Source organism: Pseudochaenichthys georgianus, chromosome 12 (genome assembly GCF_902827115.2).
Source record: "Pseudochaenichthys georgianus chromosome 12, fPseGeo1.2, whole genome shotgun sequence".
Lineage (NCBI taxonomy): Eukaryota > Metazoa > Chordata > Actinopteri > Perciformes > Channichthyidae > Pseudochaenichthys > Pseudochaenichthys georgianus.
In genome coordinates, this window is record NC_047514.1 from 1,451,616 (window position 1) to 1,476,599 (window position 24,984).

Below are 24,984 nucleotides of genomic sequence, written 5' to 3' on the forward strand. Positions count from 1 at the left end.
TGGAGAAAGAGGGGGAGACACTGATATAACGAAAACACATTAAGAGACATTACATACACAAATAAAGCAGAAGCGTCATGTGAGCTAAAACTGTACATCACACCGATTTAAAATTAGCTTTTGTCAGTTTTCAAAGGCAGTTACATTTGTAATTAAACATGCATATGTCGGTGTGAACTCGATAACATTCGTTTGCAGTGTGTGGAAATACAGAGCTGCACAAGGACCCATGAAATGATAATGCCTGGGTAATTCATTCCAACATCCCTCCACAAGGGGGCGCTGCAGCACACAGTAACAAAGGCACCTGCTGTGGTGTGAGGAGACATTTTGAAACATATTTACTGTAACTGTAGAATACTGTGAAATCCATCTTGGGCATTACTTTATATTTTAAAGATGTGTCTTTTATGCACTACAATCTCTAATTCACATTGCAAAGTGCATCCTGAAATATGTATACTTGGTTAAGAGTATAAGAAACACTGGTATAATCTCCTTAAATGCCTCAAAGAGTTGAAATGTTGACTTTTAATGTTCCCCAACAAGTTCATACAAGGCTGTGTATCCTCCAGTTTACTTGGGTCCGTAGAGACATTGCACAACGGGGATGATTTTAAGCAAGACATGCTGGAGTGGGATGCTCCAGAAAAAAGGATAACATTTTTTTAAAAATAGTGTTGAAATGTCACTCCCTGCCACAAGGGGGAGACAAAAGTTCCGCTTTCCAGCTTTATCGAAGGCACAGAACCTTTAATATGGACGACACATCCGAGTCATGGATGTGTACAAAGAACTGAGGATCATTCGTTTGACAGTTGCTCGGTGGCTTGACTCTGAAAAAACTAAAATACCCCGATCTTCCATTGATCTTAGGACAGTCTCTGCATCCATTGGGTCCGTTGACCATGCAACCTTGCGTTTTCCCTTAAGCCCCGCCTCCAAACTTCTGTCACGTCAGGTTTTTTCCGGCTCAGTCCAATAACGGAGACGGAAATGAATATATAAATACAGCTTTTAGCGAATGTTACCACTTTCAGCTGCTAATGATTTAAATAAGAGCTATTCAGACGGTAGGATCATCTTAAAGGTCCCCTGTTATACTGTTTTTCATCATATATAAAGAACATGTCTCTGATTGGCTCGAAACACCAAACAGATCATTGCAGCATTACCCATAATCCCCTCTGTTTCAGCCCTGTTTCCAAAGTGCTGATTCTCTGTCTGTTACTTTAGATGAAAACAAGGAGCCCCTCCCCACGCCCCTCTGAGAGACATTTGGTTACAAAGAACTCAATGGTGCTCTAGAGGAGATTCAGGTGATAAGGGGGGGGGGGGGGGGTTACCTTGGTTGCTGATTGGCTAATGGTTACACAAGACAACACATCGTTATGACATCACAAAGTGGCCAAAATCTGATCGGCTCATTTTCAGACAGGTTTTTATATAATAGGTGACCTTTAAAGAAAATTATTTCCGGATTAACAGCCGCCTCGTTCGCAATGTAAGTCAATGGGAAAAGTCTTTTTTGAGCCCATAGGCATCACGTGACGTGGTTGCAACACCATCATTTGGCCACTAAGGAAAATTAGCTACAACGCGCCGCTAACTTCCTTCAGGCTTATTTGGGGTTTTGTCTCCGTTCTCACTGTGGCCTGTACCCCTCCCTCTGAGACATATAGCTGGATGCTGCCGACTGACCCTCTGAAGGCTTCGTCTGCTCGCTCTCCTCATCCCGGGGACAGAAACCCAACGACTCCACCCCTCCCTCCTGCTGCTGCTGATCCATCTCCAGAAGGTGGATTTCCGCTGGGTTTTCTTGTTTGAAACGCTGAGACTGTCTGCTGCTTTCCTGTATCACCATATCTGGGTTCTCCTCAGAGTCCAGCAGGGGCTGCGTGGACTCTGAGCGGGAAAACACCGCCTGCTGGGGGTGGGGGTTGGGGGTCTGGCCCTTGTAACCGTTTGAAGCCACCACGGAGGAGTACTGCACGGTGCTGGCGGTGGTGTCGGCCATGTCGCTGCCCTCGTCGCTGTCGGAAACGCTTTGGCGAGGCGACGACATGCAGGACGAGCCCCCGATGCCGCTGCTGTGCTCCTCGGACAGATACTTGTCCTTCTTCAGAGGCAGGCAGGCCTTGTCCTCCTCAAACACACTCTTTCCATCACACACGTCCACGTCCAGCACACTGATGCCAGACAGACAGTTCTCCTTCAGTGTCTCTGCCTGGAGAGGAGGGACAAGGCGAGGAGAACATTATAAATCAGACTCAAAACTAAAAAGACTGGAAGCTGACAGATGGGATGTAATGGCGCAGTGGTGGCATGGAGAGAATAAAGAAATATCTTAGCATCAGTGTGCATAGAAATAAAAAGCCATATCCAGCAGGACTACATCAAAGATCCCACTCGGATATAAACATGACTTTACTCTCAGATATCAGACCCTGAATGATAGCTTACAGTATTTCATAAGGGACTTCCATCCTCATTGATTGAGAAGATTAGGCATGAGAGGAATAGCAACCCCTTTGATTTCAACATGATGAAAGTCAGCAGAACTATTAAACTATTAAAACAGGCCGGAGCTGGAGAACGTTATATAACTAAAACATTTGCCTTCTGTGAGCACACGTTTAACAGCATATTGTCACCCGTGTGTGTCTAATGGCGCTTTTCCACTGCAGGGCCTCGCACGGCTTAGTACGGTACAGTAAGGCTTTGGTAGGCCAGGCTCACTTTATGCTGCGTTTCCATTACAGTTTAGGAACTGGGGCAGTAACTATAGTAACGCAGTGTAGGCGGAGCCGTGACGTCATCTTAAATGAGAACCACAAAACCAACATCAGCCGTCAGCTGTTAGCCCTCAGAGCTCACAGCTCCTCATATCTGTTCAGAAACTAGACAGAAGTGAAACAAGTACAAACCGCAGACTGCCTGTGTCATGGAGAATACAGTCGCTGGTTTATTTATGTCTGTAGGCCGTTGCTGTGAGTGTGGACGGTCGGAGCATATATAACGTTAGCTTAGCCGATCTCCATTCAGAAAACACGCATTTTAAAAGGTTCTTCGCCTGCCGTCTGTCTGCAGACTTGTCAAAGCATTAATTCATGGTTTTTACTAACCGGTATCAGTATGTTGTTACTCCAGCATCATTTAGAAACGTGTATTACAATTAAATCACAGTACAATATGTTCATTGTGTTGTAGTTGTAGCCCCCTTGCCAGCGATTCTCTCTCTAGTTTAGCATACTCAGCCCGGTTGTTGGTCCGGAAAGAACCTCGATTTTGGAGAGCCAGAAAACTGTGAAAAAGTAGCCGCTAGCCGGAACTACGCCTCGTGGAAACGCAATCAAAAACGGGCACGGCACGCTTAAACCGCGCTGTAGTGGAAAAGCAGCCCTTACTTTCAAAGGATAATCAGGAGACCAGTTTCCGATGGTGCTCTCTCCGGGGTCTGGGATCCGAGGCCAGAGATTCTCCTTGATCCTGTAACGGAGGAAACACCGAGGTCATAAATCAGCTGAGAAACTATGAATCCAAAGCTAATAAAGTCAGAGTCAACTTTCAGTTCGATCTTTCAGTTTGTGTGCACAGACGGAGAGATCGAAATAAAGTTTCCAACAATCCCAAATATGTATATCCTATATATATATATATATTTATACACAATCAACAACCACATTTACAGAACTATATTAACTTCTAAATGCATCTGAGAAAAGTATGTTTTCTTGGCTGTGGTGATGCAGAGCTGTCGAAACAGTCGAAACCCAAAGATGTTCACTTTGATATAAAACAGATACAAATGTAAAATGAACATATGCAAGAGGCTGATATTTCTATTGCAAGGTTACTTTAACGATCAATCGATTATCCTCGCGACAAAAACTCAAAATCTTGCAGGTAACACAAACAAACAAACAAACAGGGATGTAGGCACTGAGGTAAACAAACAATAACATAAATACTTGAAGTGATAACAGGAAGTGATGGTTAGCTTCTTGCGAGAGCAACATGCCAGGTTTCTTTTAAGCTATAACTTACACATCTTTTTTGTAGAGACAGAGCAGCATGGTCATCAGAACAACGAACATAAAGCCGAGGCTCACTCCAACCACGATGCTCTCCACCTCTCCTGGAGCTGACGGAAACACAGCGCAGAACCAGAGGATTAGAACAGAACCATCTCGGACATCAGAGAGCAATCTACCGAGTTACCGACACCTCAACAAGAAATGCACTGCTACTATGAACAGAGTGAAAGTGTCATTTCAATGTCATAACAGTTTTGCTGTTGTTGGTTTCTTAGAAAGGGATAAAGTGTAACGGTAAGCTACAGAGTCAGAAGTCTGAGAAAATATACAATAAACTTAAAGTGCACCTCTCATGCTATTTTTAGGCAATAGCATAAATCTTAGATATAAAAAATATATAGAAAACATGTCTATGAAGTGTTTTGCTCAACATACCAAACAGACCTCCCATTCTAGCCATGCCTCATATCCCTCTATTTCACTTCCTGTTTCAAAAGTGCTGATTTTGGGATAAAGCTTTAAAGAGGAGGGGGCTGAGCTCATGCGGGACCCGGCAGCTACCGTCTAAACTAAATGCTGCCGTGATGAAACGCCATATCATGGATTATCAAGGATTCTCTCTGAAACAGTCTGGAGCTCAAAGGCTTTCTCTCTTGCCAGTTATACCACAAGGTGAGTTCCTTTCTACTTCCTGCTTCTTCACACACATGCTCTCCAGCACAGGTTAGCTCTGAGTGTTAGCGATGCTAATGTAAACACCGACCATATTACGTCCAAAACAGTCGGGCATTGTTTCTGATAGCAACGTTTCTGATTGGGCCGTGGGTCCACATTTCAGATGTTACGTCATATCGGACGCACATCTGGATCAGCTCCGTTGTTCCCCGTTTTTAGAGATTTGGGTACGGAGGAAAAGAGAGAGGGTTTTATTTCCTGGCGCTGCGTGAGTTCCCCGACACACATTTATGTATAAAAGACATCAAAAAGTGCATTGTGCATGATAGGTCCCCTTTAAGGGGCGGCTGAAAGTAACATTGAGCCGTATCAGAATGCTCAATGTAGGGATGGATATTCTTAGCTTATAGCACCGGAAAACAGAGAGGCTGCTCAAAATGTGTCAAATTGAATTACTCTGCATATTTATATGACTATATTTGGGATGGATACGTATGGTTAAGATTAATATATAAAAAAATATGCATATACTTCACAATAAAAAGGGGATAGGTCCAAGATGACCTTAAAGAGTCCAACTTTAACTGTGGCTTTGTGCGTTTTGTTTTTCAAGATTTAATATATGTATGGAAAGTAAATAATGACTATATGACAGTTCCTGATGTGATGAGGATCGACTCACCATATTTCAGAGTGGTGAAGGAGTGGGTGGAGCTCTGGGCTGAGCCTCGGACGGTCGAAGCGTTGATCCACGTGTCATACTTGGTGTTGCTGGACAACGACTTCAGAGTGTATGAGACGGTGTTGCCTGGCACGGTTACCTCTGAAGACGAGAATAAACAGAAATCAGCAACAACGAATGAAGGATGTGGTCATGTAAGGAAAACTATTCTTAGAGCCTGAGTCCATGTAGCACCTGCTTTGGCAGACAGGCGCAAAGGATTCTGGGAAGAGCCTCTTTCATCCAAGCGGTTAAAGGTCCCATGTCTTTCCGGTTCTTACGCGTCCCTTTGTGTTATGTAGCTTTGTATGCATGTAAACGATCTGCAGAGTCACGAAGTCTCAAAGTACTGGGGAGTAAAACTAACACAGAAAAGACCCGTCTGTGCTGCCCCAGAACGCCTCGTTGGAGATTTTCCATTTGTTCTGGTTTGTTTTGTGTTCGTACCTTTTATGTGATTTTATTTTTATGTTTTGTGAGTGATTTTATATTGTATGTATCTCTCTGTGCAGCACTTTGGTCTGGAAGTTTTAAAGTGCTTTATAAAGTTGGATTGGATGAAGGCAGAAAGCGCATTATAAAAATAATGCCTTTTTATATTTTTTTGACAATGACCACAATATCATTAATTTAATAAACCAAATATGAACAATTGCTTTATAGAAATGTATAGTAGCTACAATTAAGTTAAAGTGGCTATTTACGTATTTACATGTGATTTTTTGGACGAATGCTCTTGGGCCAGTTATGGTTTAATGGTGGAGATGTTTAGATGATGCATTACACATTACATTACATGTTACTTGTTAGACGCTTTTATCCAAAGCGACTTACATACTCAATACTGTGGACAATCCAAGGACACAACAACATGCTGACTGCAGTGGGGTTTGAACCTGTGCTCCCCTGAGCCGAACACCAACGCACTAGTCCACTGCGCCACACGCCTCCCAGGTGATGCCTAAGGGTGGGACCAGACTACTATATAGTGTGACTGTAAGCCGTGTTCTGGGTATAGAACTTCTCTGAGGAAGGTATCTCAGTTCCTGCCTTTGGGATCGATTTCACTTTATTTATTTATTAAATATAACAAAAGACAAACTTTGTCCATGAATCATTCATCAGTTTCTCTTTAGAATTTCCTCCACAGGGACCAACATTTGAGAGCCAGTGATAATGAAAACCCACTGGCCGCTGCAGTGAACAGAGAGCAGCTGGGTCAGAACCCCGTGAGAGGCACCCACCGTGTGTTTCACCGCCACCTGTGTAGTTTATGGTGTAGTTCACGATGAAGCCTCGCTGCCTGTGAAGGGGGATCTCCACCCACCCCAGCTCTGCCTCGTTACGTCCCGGTTTATCGTTCAGTCTGACAACGGGGCCCTCTAATGGAGCTGCAAACACAACAACAAAGATTAACATGCAACTTTAGTGACTCCAAATGTACCGGTTCCAGCAGCAGAAAAAAGAGTCAAACAAAACTACAGTAAGTAAAAAGTATGTTAATCATTAATCATTGGGTTATCTGAATTTATAACAGACTGACTTCACGACTGCAACATCACAGGAGGAACTGGTTTAAGTTAACACTTTGTCATACATTTTAATCAACAGAGTGCCGCAGTGCCGCGTCCCAAAACCCGGAAGTAAACTTCTTCCGGGGAGTGTTTCCCAAAGCCCCCAGGAAGTGCGCAAACGGCAGTACTACAACTTCCGTATCGTCACTGGGCCCAGAAAGACTTTCCACCATTGACTAACATGGGGAAAGAGTCGTCTGTAAATCAGTGGATAATTTTTTTTAAACTAAATAAACGACCCAGTATGAACTATTGTATAGCCCTTATTATAATCATTAGGTCCTTAAAGTTGTAAAATGCACTAAAAGCCAAATCTAGGTTTATCTTCAGTCTCCATTCATTCTAGTGAGCCGAGAGTGGGAGCTCGGGGGGCGGGGCTTAAGGGGCGCATGCTCTGTGAGCACACATACGGGTACTTGTGCTCCGACAGCCAGGCATGCTGGGTAATCTGTGACGTTTCGCTCTCTCAAAAGTTGGGCCATTTTAGGAAAGAACGAGGCCCCGCCCCCACGCTGTATCCAGTTCTTATTATACATCCATGGTGGACAAAAAACGGCCTCGACAACTTCTGTAGTCCTATTCAGCCACTTGGTAACAACCATCGTTTTTCAGACACGCAAACTCTTCAGAAATCACCAGTGCTGCTGCTGATGGATTTAATGTCGTAGAACAAAACGTGATCCGTCTCTTAAATGTGTCAGACCTTATTTCTGTGGTAAAATGCTAACTTACTTCCGGGTTTTAGGACGCGTCACCGTGGCACTCTATAAGTCTATCAATCTAAACAATTGCATACAGTGTTCAACGTAAACGAAGAGATGATTGATAATTCTTGATGCAGTTTCCACAGCTGTAGACAGGTTGAAATACACTTTTCAATAGAACATGAAGATATAGCTGCCGATCATATGGCAAAATAATAATGATAATAATAAAAATACACTATTTATATAGCACCTTTCATGCTTGAAGTGCTTTACAGAGTATGACAGAAAATGACAATACAAAGTGGGGAACATAAAACTAAAAATGACAATTGCCCTAAATTAAAAGCCAAATGAAAAACATTGGTCTTTTAATTTACTTTTAAAAATTCCAATGCTGTTCTAAGGTCCACTGGGAGGCTGTCCTCTGAAGACACTTGAATGTTTGAGTCAATGTTTTTATAATCTAATGTGTATCCGATGTTGATATACAATGGTTGAGTAATTGATGCTCAGTGGGATCTTACCTCCTTCCTTCAGATAGGCTTCTTTGCTGGCTGGCTTTCCGATCCGTCCAGAGTAGATTGAATACACGGAGACGGTGTAGCGGACAAACCCCTCAAGGTTGCCTATAAGTATAATTATAGTTATTGTTAGTTCAGAGTAAAGCTTGTAGACTCTTCATAATCACTTTTACGCTGCTATGGACATTTTTGCACATCTCTTTTTTTATATAAATATATATATATATACATATACCGTACTTTTCGGATTATAAAGCTAAATTGTCCGTCTGTCTTGCTCTCGTTCTGTCTCTCGGTTCCACTTTTACTTTGGCGCGCGACCTGTCTCACTCTATTCCGGCCTCCAGCTTTTCCTGCTGGAGCCCACCGCTTAGAGGTGGCGGGCGCGGACCGGTCATAGAGCCCGTAGTGTTAAGGTGGTTAATTTTACCTGTAAAATCCATAGATGTAGGAGGTTCCCTAGTGGCCGGTAGCTGTACAAAAAAAATGGGGGGAAAAAGTCGCGGCTTATAGTCCGAAAAGTACGGTATATATCCTGCTTACTTGAAGTAAACGGTTATTTTGTGTTCTTGCATTTTAAATGTGTTTTTTTATACCTCGGGACTGTGGGAAACAGTATTTCGATCTTTCTGTTTGTATTAAGAGGAAAATCAGTAATAAGATAACCAAGGTAATGCAGTGCACAGTTTCAAGGCTTTTATTGTCATGTGTGCATAGCTACAGCGTAGTTATGACAACGAAAATCTTAGGTCACTCCAACAGTGCAAAACAACAAAACAAATAAAATAGTGTAAGTAAATAAAATAGATTATAGTAGAAATAGTGCAGAATAGTCTATATACAAGTATTTGGAATATTGATATATATAAGTCTCAAACTGAATGTTATGGATGTTCTTTCAAAAGTGCAGGTGTTTAACTGTCTGGTCGCGTTCACACCAGCCTTGTTTAGTCCGGTTGAATCGAACCCTGGTGCGTTTCACCGCTTGGTGCGGTTCGTTTGGGTCGGTGTGAACGCAGTCCGAGACCTCTGAAGTGAACTGAACAACCGGATTCTGGTCCGCTTAAAATAGGTGGTCTCGGACCGCTTGCTACTGAACTCTGGAGCGGTTCATCGCTGGTGTGAACGCAGTCCGCACCAAAACAAAGGAAGCGTAGTATTTACAAGTCACAAGAACGCGGATGTCTTCCAAATCTTTAGCGATGAGTGAAGCAGAATGAAACGTTGAACAGTGTAAAGTAAAAATGCTCGGTCAACTATACATAAAAGTCAGAGCCACCTGTCGTCGGTGAAACGCCCCTCCTGACTGCAGAACGTCTCATTATATGTGTTATAATGTTTCTTAACGCACGTCGTCTGATTGTATAATCATATGCGCGGGCCGCTAGAGTCTGTTGATCTCCAGATTAACGGCAGCATCAAAATAACCTGCCGATGCTCAATGACGGAGGCTCCGGTAGATATTAACGGGATTTGCGTTTTTACCCCCTTAATGTCTGACCAATGGGTGACCAGTATTTCCGTGCACATGACTTGTGTTTCAAGTTTATAGTCCGTTTGAGTTTTGCCGTGTCAACGCACCAGAGAAGCGGACTATGAGGTGTGAAAGCGACCTCAGCGAGTAATGTGTGTTTAGAGGAAATGGAGATTACCTTTAATGGCAGTGAGCCTGGTGTTTTTGTTTTCCCTCTGCCAATCGGTCTGCTCCCCACTGACCCACTCCACGACATACTCGGACAAATCTGGACCGTTGGGGGGGGTCCATTGCAGCCACAGCTTGCCCTCAGCTGACCACACCTTCAGCCCTTTGACGGGGGAGTCCTCTGTAACACACACACACAGTAAATTCGACTTGATATACTAAAAAAAAAAAAGTCTAACAATTATTATTACACGGCTTAGTTGAATAATAATTCTGATTGGTCAATTTGGACATATAGCAGCCTGCTCTTTTCCAATAGCAGACTGTCACGCTAAGAACGCTTTGCTAAAGAGACTATGTGCAGTCATATCAATCCGCAGAAAGAAGTCCGGTCGATTTAAAGTCAGCTGGGGCCATCAGAAAACACCAGTGAATACTTTTTCAATATTTCATTTAATATTTGTGGGGAGCAAGAAACGTTGGATTCAAGGTGGCTAAACTGTCCCCAGTAAAGAAGGGGAATAAAACAAGGCAAGAGAATGGAAGAGGTTCAAAGACTCAGAGCTGTAAGTCAGAGATATCAGCAGAAGAAGACAGACAGGAAATAAACAATAAAGGGAACAACTGAAATGGGGACTGTCGTGTCAAATTATTATTTAAAATATATAGTCTTATACTCTGATTGCCTTTTACACTGTTAAATTGTATTTTTAGTCTTGTATGTGCTTAACAGAGACAGCTGTTAAGGATTTACATTTCAGGAGGGCAAAGGAAGTAAAAGGTGGATTTGCAAGTGGTTAAGGACGAGGGGGGTTTATGGTTTAGATGATGATGCCTAAGGGAATTTAAGGGTGGGACCAGTTGGCTTTTCTCTCTACTATAGTGTGACTGTAAGCTGTGTTCTGGGTGGAGGACTTCTCTATCCTCTGGGGATAAAGTAGCTCTGTTCCTACAGTTGAGATCGATTCCACTTGTTTATTTCTTTATTAAATATAATGAGCAAATATACTAGAACGCAACCACACACTTTATAAAGTCAGGCAACACTAACCAGGCTTTGTGTGATTCTGTTTATTTGACCATCCGTTCGCTGTTATTGATCATGGTGGAGGGGGCAGACGTTTTGTTTGGGAGTATAGCAGCTATCGGATGGAATCAATACACGGGCTGCACAGGACATGTCCGACTATCACAAGTAGAATCATAATAAATAGTCAAATGTGCCTGTAGAAAACGGCTTATGCCACAAGTTACAGCAACAAGCTACAAGTAGCCTAGTCAATATAGTCAGTTTAGCTTCGGTTGCTATGGTAACATCACCCATTTTATACCAGAGAGACTTTCATAACAGCGTTGTGATGCCAAACAGCATCAATTCAGACTGAAACACATTCACTTGGGCTAAGGGGAACTGGGGATATTTATCAGCTGCTTGTGTGAGTCGGACAGTCAATACTTTACAGCGGTCGGTAAATGCCTCTGAAACATATTAATAAACAATGAACCACGGCACTCTGGAGAAAAGTAGTTATTTAATTTAATCTGGCTTCGTATGATTAAAAGTAACACGATCATCGACCCGACGCAGTCCCCCATTGTTGTTGTTGTTGTGAGCGAAGCACGGAGCTAGAACGGGAGCTGCGTTGGTGTGAAAGGGGCAACACAACAGTAGTCACTTGTGTGTGACTGACCCGAGCTTGCCCTCCACAGGGACCAACATTTGAGAGACATGTTGTGCCATTGTACACAGAAAAGAATACACTCAGTGGTTCAGAGTAAGCGTGGCCTGTAGTCAGAGTCTCTTACCACGTCCTTTTGCTGAGATGAATAACGATGCCATGGGAGATGTCCCCACCGAGTTGTTAGCGGTGACGCAAAGTCTGACAGGTCTCAGGTCAGCCAGGAGCATATCTTTAAGGACGGTGATCACCCGCTGGCCATCGCTGCTCTCTGAGCCGTTCACGAGGATAGTATCCCACTGCAAATTGTCATTCTTTTGCTCTTGAATCTTTATGTCAAATGTTATTATCCTCCCATTGGCGAACACAGGATCCTGGCAGGAGAAAATCACAATCTCATGTTACGTTATTTATTATTTGGGTAAACCCTAAACCTAACCTAACCCTACCTTTTCGTACTTTGTATTCAGCCCTTTTAATGATGATAAAAACTAAGTCAAAGCATAAGGCTGACACTAAAAAAAACTGATGAATTATACAGTGTTAAAATATATTTTGAAAGATATTGATGAAATGTTAATATCATAAGATGTAATTTCACTCAGTAGATGCTATGGTAGTATTGCAAAGGGTAATATTGGTATCATTAGATGTAATAACACTCTTTAGATGTAGTAAAATAAGTATCATTAGGTGTATTGGCATTTATATCACAAACAATATTAGTATCGTTAGGTTTAATATTATTATCACTAGGTTTATAAGTATCATTAGGTTTTATCGATATTAGTATATTGCAGTGGCGAGCCGTGACTTTTATACCTAGGCCCTCTGACCCCCACCCTCGAAAAAAAGTTATTACGTTAACGGCCCGGGGTGCAAAACGCATCAATGAAAGCGACCCTCTACCACACAAAACAACATCTGTAAATAACCCAATTTGTGTTCTTTGAAATTGAAAAGGATATTGCATTGTGTTTGATACTTTCGTTGTAAGTGTAATTTGGCATGCTTTTATTTTGAAGGCGAGTTTACGCTGTTGACAGGAAGTTGTTGTTGCTATGGAAACAAGAAGAGCTTCACAGCGGGCGGAACTTGTCATATAGTCCGCGATAATAAAACCCACCCATTTAGAGGGAAGGTATGATTGGTCAATTGTACGGTAACTTGACATCAGTCTCTCGTTCAGTTACTATAGCTGGGCCCTCTGTGAATTCATAGCTGGACCGCCAATCAGCTCCTCTCTTCACAGTAACTCGCAGAGACGAGCATCTTTCATTTTATCCTTCACATTCAACAGAATAGGCAGATTCGAAGGATTTATTTCTTTGGAAATGTTATTTTGAATACAATTAAATCAAGTTATTTTGGTAAAACTAATAAAAAATATAACAAAAAATATATATATCTTAGGGCCGGCTCGCCACTGGTATTAGTATCATTTAGTGGTTTTAGTATCACAAGGTGTAATATTAGTGGTTTAACAGTTTGTTAAATTCACATTGCATGTGATGTAGGAATTTACCTTGGAAATAAACTGCACTCGCCGTTCATTTTTGCCGTCAACCTCAGCAATGGTTCTCCACAAATCTGGTTTACTTGTTGGTCCTATGCAAAAATAAAAAACAGGTACAGGTAAGTAAATATTTTTGTTTACGCCATGTCTTACAAATGTAGCCAACAACTAAAAATGTAAGTGGGCGGATTCCTTGGTTCAGTAAGTCTTGAAAGGAAGCTCTAAAGCAGTGATTCCCAACCTGGGGGACGCGCCAAAGATCGCAGGGGGGGCGCCAGGCCTCAGATAAAAGCCTCATCTCTACATTACAATAAAATCTAAAAAATAATTGATTAATTAATTTGAATACAAATTCAAGTTAGTATTAAAGGCATAAAAAGACAAAAATGTATAATTCTTTCTTTAATAGAAATGTTTCCTCTGCGCGTTAAGTGTCCAAACCGGGCTTGTCTGGATAAGCGCATATTTAAAACATAGCCATTGTCCACGCCGGTTTCAGTTGGATTATTTGTCACAGTTGCTCCGATCAGATCGTTCTCCTCCATTTTGTAGATTATTTACGACTTTTGAATCCACATAAACACATCGGCAAAATCCGGCTTACTTTGAGCATGTGTTTTAAACAGTTTAATCCCTTTGTGAATTGTTTCCACTTCCGCGCCGTCCTTTAAATTTCTTCATACAGCGGGAATCCAAATGAATTAATCCTGAGTCCAATAACCATCAAAGTCGCTCCAACAGTGCTCCTTGATTACGCTTTCATCCTCCTTTAACAACATACATCACATTCATCCAGTTTGTGACAGTAGTTGTAGCATTTTGAGACTTTGAAACTTTAATTACCCCTGTTGCGTGTGTGTGTGGGGGGGGGGGGGGGTGCAACTTCCAACAAGAGTCATTTGGGGGGGCTCTTGGGAAAAAAGGTTGGGAACCCCTGCTCTAAAGGACTGAGGACTCAGGTACATTATACTGGATATCTTTCTGAAGTCCTTCAATTGTCTTTGTTGTATTTGAGTACTTTTAGTGAGTGAAAGCTGTCTGAACTCACGGTCCTCTGCTGTTTTCATGGTTGTGCCGCTCCAGTCGCTCCAGTGGCCCAGTTGGCAGCGCACCTGAGTGATATATTCTGTGTATGGCTGAAGGCTCTGGAGTCTGAAGCTCTGGATGTCCGTGGCTATGTCTCCTTTAGGTACCTGAAGGAAATAAACACAACTATTTTATTGATTTTGACAACTAGTAATGAGAAACATAAAAAACAGCAGACATGTCGGTTACCCAAGAGTACAAAGTAAAACAAAAAGTAACCTGGCTAGAAGACATAAGGAATAAAGAATAACACTGTTTAAATGCCATGCTGGCTGGCTGGCTGAAAACACTGGGACACTGAAATGAAGAGAAGTTGCTCTGATTGGTAGAACGAAACAAAAAAAACATACTTACATAAGTCCAATTTGGAGATCCACTTGTGCAGAATCGTATTTCGTATTTTAATTTCCCATAACTTTTATTAATAGGCTGAGTCCAGTTCATCAGAGGAGAGGTGGGAAAATACTTCTCCGAAATAACTTTGATGTCTGATGGAGGGTTTGTTTTGACTGCAACAAAAGACACAACAAGCCGTCAGTCATTGTCACATTTCGGCAGAGCCAGCAGAGTGACAGGCGTCTTGTACTGCGGACTAAGATTTGAGTTTTCAGTTCTACACCGGTGGTTCATTTCCTTCTGGGGTAGAACGCCATTCTCACTTATGCTGAACGCCTAACCTGCCTGTAAAGCACCGCCTGCTGAACAATCAGAGCTCGGTGTGCTCTTCGTAAAATAATTAAACAAATACAGAGAAGTTTAAAGAAGAGATATCATGCTAATATTTTTGATTTGTGTCTCTACTGTGACATGTCTCCATGCTTAAAGGAGGCACAGGGGATCAGAGGTTCAAACCCCACTGCAGTCAGCATGTCGTTGTGTCCCTGGGCAAGACACTTCGCCCCAAATTGCTTCTGTGGGGATTGCTCAAAGTATTGAGTATGTAAGTCGCTTTGGATAAAAGCGTCTAACAAGTAACATGTAGCTTTTTGAACATTTAACATTACATTACGGCCCAATCCCAAACCATGCCCTCCTGGTTTGGGATTGGGCCGTAATGTAATGTTAAATGTACAAAAAGCTCTTTATTTGTCTCATACTACAGCACCTCTTCTCACCCTCTGTCTGAAACCAGAGCCTGATAAATATAAAAAATAAACATTTATTTTTGGAGATGAATAAAAGTAGCCTATATCTTCTATTTCTATTCCAAAAGAATGCATCTAACCAACGCAATTAGTTGACGAAATCTCAAAATGTCCAGATGTTCTTCCTGCATGTGGCAGCTTTAACTATGTTGCTTTTAGTCTGCATTAGCAGTTTAACTCGTGTTGTTTAGGTTTGAACTTTTTTTGTATACCTTTATTATAGTCTACTCGTCATTTGTGATTGATAACGCTCTTATGACAGTACACAAGTCCATGTCTGTGATTGGTCGAATGCTACTAACTCCGCCCCTTCCAAGTGAACTCGCTCTTAAGGTCCTTACACACCAAGCAGATTTCGGCCGTCGATGACCGTCTTGTCGCCCTACTCAGATTGGTGTGTCCCGCACCGTTGTGTCTTTTCAGCCGTGCCGACACCTTCCGCCGCCGATTCCACATGTCGAATCGGCAGGCTAAAGGCCGTCGGCTAAAGAAATCACTCTGATTGGCTGTTCAGCTTAGCGAATCAGTGCATGAGAAGCGAAACGGAAGTGAGGGACCCAAACAAACGATTAAGAAGGCAAATCTGAGATTCATTTAACTCCAGCTCTCGACTCAGGTTCGGGAAAGCCCCGTGAGCTTCTCGCTGTGGAGTGAAAATGGAACGCACACGCTATTTGTTGTTGTTTAGATCACGCAGTCTGTTCTTCTTCTCTCGGTTATCACGCAGTCTGTCTTCCGGTTGTTGCCTCGTTTGAATGACGAATACACACTACCGCCGCCTGCTGGTAAGGAGAGGTATTGCCACGCATGCGCAATTCGTACGTGCTACTTTTCCGCCGGCTGAAGTCTTTGCGGTGTGTTCCAGTGCGACTGTTGGCTAAGACGCAGGAGACGTGAGGCGACAACAGTCGGGTCCGTCGGGACGTGTTCTTTGGTGTCAGCTTGGTGTGTAGGTGCCTTTAGACTGAGCAACCCTGGGTCGACTTAATGAATCGATTACCGTTGTTTTTGGACCATTTAGCTGGATGCATAATTAAACCAGATAACACAAAGATATTCAATGTATGTTGAACTGGATTTTTGGTACAGGTCAGAACAGGCAGACATAAAGCTAGAAGCACTGTGGAAATGTGACAATTTAATACAATTGATCTTACCAAACGAGTTAGCATCTTGAGTTATACGCTCAGACTCAATTTTTCCCAGCATATTGTGTGCTTCCACCCAAATCTCCAGGGTCATAAAATGGGGGTAAGTGTCCACAAATTCCACTTGGGCGTGGGTTCCCTCCGTGGACACACTGTAGTTCCGAATGCTGAACATGTAAATAAAAGAAATACCATTTAAAAAAGGCACTCAAAAAGCACAAACATAGTTGAAAATGAAATACTTTACATTTTTTGACATTCATTTGAAGTTTCCAGCCCTGTCTTATATGCTATAAAGACATTTGTTGACATAGGACAAGGCATTAGGGCTGTACCCGAATATCCGAATATTCGTTCGCTGGAGTACTATTCGGGTTTCAATTTCGTTATTCGTTTTGTTCCGTTTTTTTTCTGAAATCGAATTTATTGAAATCTCCAATATCAACATAAGAGCTTGTGCCTCTTCGGGGGTGCTAACACTTAACCATAAACGTTATCGTTTACTTTCTCCGTCTTTATATGTAGATATTACTTTTCTCCGTTAATCTCCGTCACGTTGTTTCCATAGCAACAACTTCCTGTCAACAGCGCTAAATCTCCTTCAAAATAAAAGCATGTCCATAAATAGGAAGCCAAGCCAAATTACACTTAAGACATATACAACAGTGTTTCCCACAGATCTGAAATATACTTTGGGGGGGGGGGGGGGTGCAACAACATTAACCTTTCTGTTGGTCGCTTGTTAGCAGACCCTTCACGCGATGGCAGAGCGAACAGGTACAGGCAGGGCCCATAGTGATAGCCCTATAGTTTAAATCTACTACCCACAAATAAACATATGGACATTAGGGCTGCAACAAACGACTAATTTGATAGTCGATTAATCTATCGATTAATTAAACGATTAATCGACTATTCGGACTATTATGCCTTGCACAATTTCTCAAACGCTTTTATTTAGCCATCAACTTTTAGATTTAGTTTGAGGTTGTTTTAGGCATGTGGAAACTAACAATGAAGACAATAAAGATGAATACTTGATTAAAAAATACATATTATTAAATTAACTAAACAAATTGTTTACAAAATGAATATTGCTTTTCATTTAAATTAAATAAATAATATTTCACATCAAAAGAAACAACAGTGTTTTAGCAAATAATAAATAATGTGAATAATGTGAACTGTAAACAGAATAGCTGAAACTTTAACAAACTAACTAATTCTGTTACCTCTAATCATTAACCCATGTTTGTATAATGTAGTTAACTCCGTGTGTTGCTGCTAGCATACATAACACCTGACGTGGAAACGTTACTCGTGGACGGGGCTACAGAGCTGCTAGAAAGACAGTCGAACCCGGTGCATTTCTCCGTCTGAATGTGGAGCACTTTTGCTAAATGTTTAGACAAATTGCTCGTGTTACCGCCCTCACATGCTAAACACTTATTGCACTTTGCAACGAACATCGAGACGGGTACAGTTTAACCACACCTCGGAGCGGCGTTCTCTCCGCAGTGTGTTGCTGCATGTAGCAGCCGCGTGTGTGTAAACGGCCCCGCCCCCTCCCACACAGACCAGGGAGAGAGATCTCGTCTGATCGAAAATACATCATAGACGCATTTGTTTGTCTTTTTACATATTATAAACGAACTGGCCACAATAAGACTGCGATATAATGTTTTTGTATCAATAATACATGACATATATTTTTTAAATGTCTCCAGTACCAATAACATTGTAGCTTAACGGCGCGTAAAACGCACGTGATGACGTCACCAACGAATCGACGACTGAATTAGTTGGCAACTAATTTGGTAATCGATTTTAATCGATTAAGTCGATTAGTTGTTGCACCCCTAATGGACATGAGTTGCTATTTAAGAAAAATGGTGGGGTGGACCTCAAATCCTCTAGGGGGGTCCGGGGGCATGCTCCCCCGGTAAGATTTGTTTTTAAAGGCATCAATCTGGTGCACTTTGAGGGGACTAGACTAGATTTATGGAAACGCCTATATGAAACAGAACTGTATACATTTCAATAATCATAAAATCATGGCCATAACCAATAACATACCATTTCCAATATGAAAAAAACACTGAAACTTGTTTATTTATTTATAGTTGTGAGTGTGTCTGGAAAAAAAACCTAAATGGGTCGCGAAATATACTTGGGCGGTCGCTAATATACCTGGGCGGCCCGCCCAAGTATAGTCTATGTGTGGGAAAACCTGTACAACTGCAACGAAAGTAACAAACACAATGCAATATCCTTTTCAATTTCAAAGAACACAAATTGGGTTACATACATTAAGAAATAACTATAAAACAACAATACTGTAGAATAACTTAATGAATGCCGTGAATACACCGACATACACGAGTTGAAGCGGTCACATTTCCTGCCAATAAAGCCAATTAAATAAAAAAAAAGCTTGGTATACTCACTGAATGACAACAACATTCAGGGTGTATTTTGTCGGGACATCGCTGGTTTGACGTCCGACTGTCGCCCAATCACACCTGAAGGTGCTGGAGATTGTAGTTTTCTCCTGAACAGCCACACAGAAAACATTCTCAGGCTTCCCTGGTGGATCTGACATGGAGACAAACAGCACACAGACATCTTATTTACTTCATTCAAAAGTGTGTGTGCCCTTTTTTCACAGACATTTATTTAAACATACAGAGACAACTCCAAGATAAAAGTTTAATTACAAGGGTTTCTCAATTTAATTCTTAGGGTGTTTTAATCTTGAATCAAGCCAAATAACTTCTCCGCCACTGAAAGTCAGAATGAGACTGAACAAAGTACTTCACAGTAAACCGGGGTGTGTCCACAACTACAATGGGACAGTTTCCAAAAAGGATGTATGACTGCGATCACTAGGGGATATTATGGCAGACGCTTCGGGTGATGACGTAAAGGTCCCCCATTATACTGTTTTTCATCAATCTATTACAGGTCTCAGATATATACAAAACATGTCTGATTGGCTGAAACACCAAACGGATCATTGCAGCATTACCCATAATCCCCTCTGTTTCAGCCCTGTTTCCAAAGTGCTGATTCTCTGTCTGTTATTCAGATGAAAATAAGGAGCCCCTCCCCACGCCCCTCTGAGAGACATTTGGTTACAAAGAACACAATGGTGCTCTAGAGGAGATTCAGGTGATAAGGGGGGGGGTTACCTTGGATGCTGATTGGCTAATGGTTACACAAGACAACACATCGTTATGACATCATAAAGTGGCCAAAATCTGATCAGCTCATTTTCAGACAGGTTTTTATAGAAATGATCAAAAAGAGAGAGAATCTTTGTTCCTGAAACTTTCAGAGTCTCTTTCCACAGAGGGGACACATGTTGATGTAGAAGAGACATGGAGAAGAGGGGACACATGTTGATGTAGAAGAGACATGGAGAAGAGGGGACACATGTTGATGTAGAAGAAACATGGAGAAGAGGGGACACATGTTGATGTAGGGGAGACATGAAGAAGAGGAGACACACGTTGATGTAGAAGAGACATGAAGAGGGGACACATGTTGATGTAGAAGAGACATGAAGAAGAGGGGACACATGTTGATGGAGATGAGACATGAAGAAGAGGGGACACATGTTGATGTAGAAGAGACATGAAGAAGAGGGGACACATGTTGATGTAGAAGAGACATGAAGAAGAGGGGACACATGTTGATGTAGAAGAGACATGAAGAAGAGGGGACACATGTTGATGTAGAAGAGACATGGAGAAGAGGGGACACATGTTGATGTAGAAGAGACATGAAGAAGAGGGGACACATGTTGATGTAGAAGAGACATGAAGAAGAGGGGACACATGTTGATGAAGAAGAGACATGAAGAAGAGGGGACACATGTTGATGTAGAAGAGACATGAAGAAGAGGAGACATATGTTGATGTAGAAGAGACATGAAGAAGAGGGGACACATGTTGATGTAGAAGAGACATGAAGAAGAGGGGACACATGTTGATGTAGAAGAGACATGAAGAAGAGGGGACACATGTTGATGTAGAAGAGACATGAGGAAGAGGGGACACATGTTGATGTAGAAGAGACATGAGGAAAAGGGGACACATGTTGATGAAGAAGAGACATGAAGAAGAGGGGACACATGTTGATGTAGAAGAGACATGAGGAAGAGGGGACACATGTTGATGTAGAGGAGACATGAAAAAGTGGATTTTGCATAATAGGTGACCTTTAAATATGTGTCCTCAAACTGTCTACAGTAAATGCATACCATGAGTTAGCAATGACCGAACCTATAAGCATTAAATACAGGTAGTTAGAAAACAGCTTTGGTTTTAGGTGCCAACAATAACAACTTACAGCCTTTCTTCAGTAAGACCCCGTACATGAATTTGCCCGTGTTCAGGAAGACGTAGGGGGACTTTCCCTTTTTTGCCCTGCAAAATAACCATTCAGATTGTACACTGGTGACGGGGACCGTGACACTGATGGCCGATTCATTGAGCTTGGTGTACAGCTCTTTGGATACAGTAGTCTCGGACAGCTTCCAGTAGAGGTCATCAGCTGTAACTTCCGTTGTGTTGACGATCATGCATGTCGCCTTGAAGTTAGAGCCGATCTCTAGAAATTGCGTTGTCTGTGGGGCTGTCACCAAATGGTTGGTTTGGTAAAACCCTATAGAGTCAATACAAAGATACAGGCGGAGTGCCTTGGTAAGAAAAAGCATTCTCTTAAAAAAATGCTTTAACCCTCCTGTCGTGTTCGGGATAATCTGATTTGCTACTTACATGAGGCTGAAGACTTTTCTTTTTGTCGCTGCTTTTAATTGAACTATTCATATCTTAGACTGCACTGTAACTTTAATCCATGTACTTTTTTCTTTTAATGTTTATTTTATTAGCTTTTCTTTTTAATGCCATTTTCTTAATGTCTTTCATTTTTTGTAAAGCACTTTGAATTGCCTTGTGTTGAAAAGTGCTATATAAATAAACTTGCCTTGCCTTGCATCAATCATACATATTGTGTTTTACGCTTGATTGCTTCAAGGCCTTATGATATCCTCCACAGTAGGCATCTGAACACATTACTGATCACCACTTTCATTTAATTTGGAGTGGTTTAGTCCGCTTTGTAACACCTATGATGTTCCCGGTAACAAATGACCACCATAGGAAATGAATGGGTAACCCTGGATGATGTTCATCCATCAGATAGCACACACACCCAATCGAACGGTGTCTATTCATCGGAGTTATGGATGTACACCAGTCGTCTGAGACTTTGTTGACAGCGTAAAAAGATGTTAAATCAAATTTGATAGAGACTAATTGATTTTGTGTTAATGTGAGAGCAGTTAAAACAGACTGGGAACACCAAAGTAAAGGGGGGGGAGCGATGAACCCGACAGGAGCGTTAAAGAAGCAAACAGAGGACAAATCCCATTTCAATGCGAACATACCGACTTGTGATCGCAGGAAAAGCAAAAGTATAAGAACAGTCCCTTAGAATTTAAGCATCTTATTGGAATTCAGCAAACAGCACAGCACCAAAAGATAAAACTATTATAAAAAAATATTTAAAGAAGACATTTATAACTTTAAAATATAGAGAAATATTTACATGAAATATAGATATACCAAGAATACTACGTACAGTACAGTATAATATGATGAAATGAAATTGAATCAAATATGTGCAGTATTGCTTTGGAAAGTGGTAAGCAGTGCAGAAATATAAAAAAAAGGTAGCTTTGTGTACAATGTGCCAAATATTTAGAGGGTTGTGCAGGACTGACGGTAATGACTTCAACCAGTGTTGGAATGTAGTAAAATACATATACTCAAGTACCGTACTTATGTATTATTTTGAGGTACTTGTACTTTAGCGCAGAGTGGTTTTTTTGTAATGCTACTTACTACTTTTACTCCACTTCATGTATCTGTAGTTACTTTACAGATTCAGATTATTAGCTAATAAGACAAATACAAATCAACTAATAAATAAATATTGAAATATAATTATAGGTGAAAACATCCAACAGCAGCATGCAAAGGAAATAAAGTAAGCTCCACCGTTACCATCTGTAATACACGCCAATGCATCAGTAATAATAACACTGTTATATTATATATATAACTATATATCGCCTTATAGTATTTAATACTTAAACATTTTTTTTCTTGCTGTATATAGTAAATGTATTCTTAGTTATTGTTGTTATTAAAGTAGTTTCTATGCTTTTATGTTGAAGGCAGTTTTGGGCACTGGGTAATTGTATATATTGGTGGTGGTGTGAGAGCACTAGTAGGCACATGGCTTTTTACCAGGGTGTTACAAGCCACCAGCCATAGGAAAGAAACATATGAAACCTGCTCATTGTTCTAGGTTAATGATATTAGATTGGAATAAAATGCACAAACGGAGATTCTTGTCTGGACGTGGATCATTGCCGTGCGTAAGATTCGCTAACTAGTGTTATTTTAAGTTAATTCTTAATCTATATGATTTTGGCCGCTACACATTTACTTGTGATACTTGAGTATATTCTGATTCCAATACTTTTACTTAGATTTTGAATGCACTTAGATGTAACAGAGTCATTTTACAATGTGGTATTGCTACTTGCTACTTGAGTATAACACCCGAGTACTTCTTCCAGCACGTCTTCAAATGAAAAGGAAACTGTCTGTTCGCATTAACGTGATGCATAGTGTCTATGGAGGGGCTGAGGGTAAGTGGTCATCTCCAATCAGCTTCACAAGGAAAACATGATCATCATCATATTTATGAAATATCCAGGAGGGAGAAGTACTCAGATGTTGTACTTGAGTAAAGGTACTCAGATGTTGTACTTGAGTAAAAGTAGAAGTACTCAGATGTTGTACTTGAGTAAAAGTAGAAGTACTCAGATGTTGTACTTGAGTAAAAGTAGAAGTACTCAGGTCTTGTACTTGAGTAAAAGTAGAAGTACTCGGATGTTGTACTTGAGTAAAAGTAGAAGTACCAGAGTGTAGGAATACTCTGTTACAGTAAAAGTCCTGTATTCAAAATGTTCCTCAAGTAAAAGTAGAAATGTATTGGCATCTAAATATACTTAAAGTACCAAATGTAAAAGTAGTCGTTGTGCAGATTGGTCCATTTCAGAATAATATATATGATATGTTTTATAATGATTGATCATGAAAGTGTTCTCAAAGCTGGTGAAGGTGCAGCTAGTCTGAATGGCTTTGTAGACTGCAGGGTAGCTGGTGGATTTACTCTTTAATTAATGTAATGCAGTGTTTAAGGAGGGGCTGAGGGTAAGTGTCAGTGGGGGTCCCGGGCCTTTTTAATGAGAAAGAAGCTGTTATAATGTCAGGAGTTAGAAACAACAGGCACTGACCTCCTGTGGCAGCTGCAGCCAAGACCAGGCCGGCTAACAGCAGCAGCTCTCCTGCAGACACCATGGTGACTCTCTGTGGGCAAAAACACAATGTTTTCAAGGTTCAAAAAGTTCAATGTCAGATCATAAACACAACTGCAGTGTAGTATAGTATATGATATAATTAACATGTATTTTCTCCATTAACAAGCACAACTAATCTCATTTAACTGTACCATTGACACTGCGAAATTATAGCTACACAATATATAGGTTTACAAAAGTACAATTGTAATATAAACTGTGAAATTGTTGTAGAGCCCCCAAACAAAACAATACTAGGTGATATTAGATGTGGTATTTTTTCTTTATAAACCCTCTTTTTTAACCTTTATTATGAGATGTATCTATGTTAAATGGAGATGTGTGACATCTTCAACAATGCAATATAAACATATAAAAGACTTTACCAAAAAGGCACACTCAAGGTAGCTTCAGTTCCGAGTAAAACTGTATACACTTCTTCTCAGAAACCAGACACGGCGCAACGCCTAGGTAAGCTTGGCAGTTGTTCAGTTCATCTCCTCTGTAAACAGTGTTGCTTGAATAGCTTTATTCATTTCATTTCAAACCTTTATTTATCCAGATTGTCCCTTGAGATCATAGATCTCTTTTTCAAGGGAGACCTGCAGCAATTAGGTTCCACATGAAACTATCGAGGATATCATACAACATATTTACAAGCTCCATTTACATACTTATCAACATTTACTAAATTATTATTATTGGTATTAGCTTGATAAGAAAGTATTACTGTGTAAGCTAGCAGTTGCTAACATATCGTTAAAAAGCATGTTACCTAGCTCAAAATGTTGAGTATTTATTTAAGCTAATATTTAGCTCAGTGCCGCCCTGCTAACGCCATATTGTTTCCGCCATCAAAAGCTTCATAGTATAACTTACCCAACTGGCTTCAATGTTGCTGCGTGTAATCTCCGTTAGATCAATACCATATTTATGTATCGATAAAACCTTTTAATGGACTAAACAAGAATTGGAGTGGTAATTTGTGTGTCGTCCAGTGAATCTGTGGAAGGTCCACCCACTTCCCGTCAATGATAGTCATGTCGCAGCAATGTTGCCAAATAACTCCTCGATCTCACAGCATAGGAATGGACA

The 24,984-nt window shown here is 41.1% G+C and overlaps 1 protein-coding gene across 2 annotated transcripts; it reads right to left on the reverse strand.

The window, feature by feature from the left end:
* Positions 1 to 6: 6 nt before the first annotated feature.
* On the reverse strand, positions 7 to 24,984 carry il6st (interleukin 6 cytokine family signal transduce). 2 transcript variants are annotated; one of them, XM_034096083.2, is made up of 16 exons: positions 24,769 to 24,984; positions 23,827 to 23,899; positions 20,805 to 21,119; positions 18,899 to 19,046; positions 16,461 to 16,618; positions 14,513 to 14,667; positions 14,121 to 14,265; positions 13,082 to 13,164; positions 11,684 to 11,930; positions 9,888 to 10,058; positions 8,239 to 8,340; positions 6,678 to 6,824; positions 5,395 to 5,535; positions 4,048 to 4,144; positions 3,408 to 3,489; positions 7 to 2,227 (listed from the first exon to the last, which is right to left on the reverse strand). In XM_034096083.2, the coding sequence occupies exons 2-16, from the start codon at positions 23,888 to 23,890 to the stop codon at positions 1,646 to 1,648; spliced, it is 2,637 nt and encodes an 878-aa protein (XP_033951974.1). In that variant the 5' UTR covers positions 23,891 to 23,899; positions 24,769 to 24,984; the 3' UTR covers positions 7 to 1,645. The 2 variants fall into 2 exon arrangements, with proteins under 2 accessions (XP_033951974.1, XP_033951975.1); XM_034096084.2 differs by lacking the exon at positions 20,805 to 21,119 and having other exon boundaries at positions 23,827 to 23,897.

Excerpts from the sequence above, each read along its gene's own strand:
- il6st (XM_034096083.2), bottom strand. The coding sequence starts at position 23,890 with ATGGTGTCTGCAGGAGAGCTGCTGCTGTTAGCCGGCCTGGTCTTGGCT. Across the intron at positions 14,266-14,512 it reads GATCTCCAAATTGGACTTAT|GTACCTAAAGGAGACATAGC; the intron begins GTAAGTATGTTT and ends TATTTCCTTCAG. Across the intron at positions 5,536-6,677 it reads AGGTGGCGGTGAAACACACG|AGGTAACCGTGCCAGGCAAC; the intron begins GTGGGTGCCTCT and ends TCTCGTCTTCAG.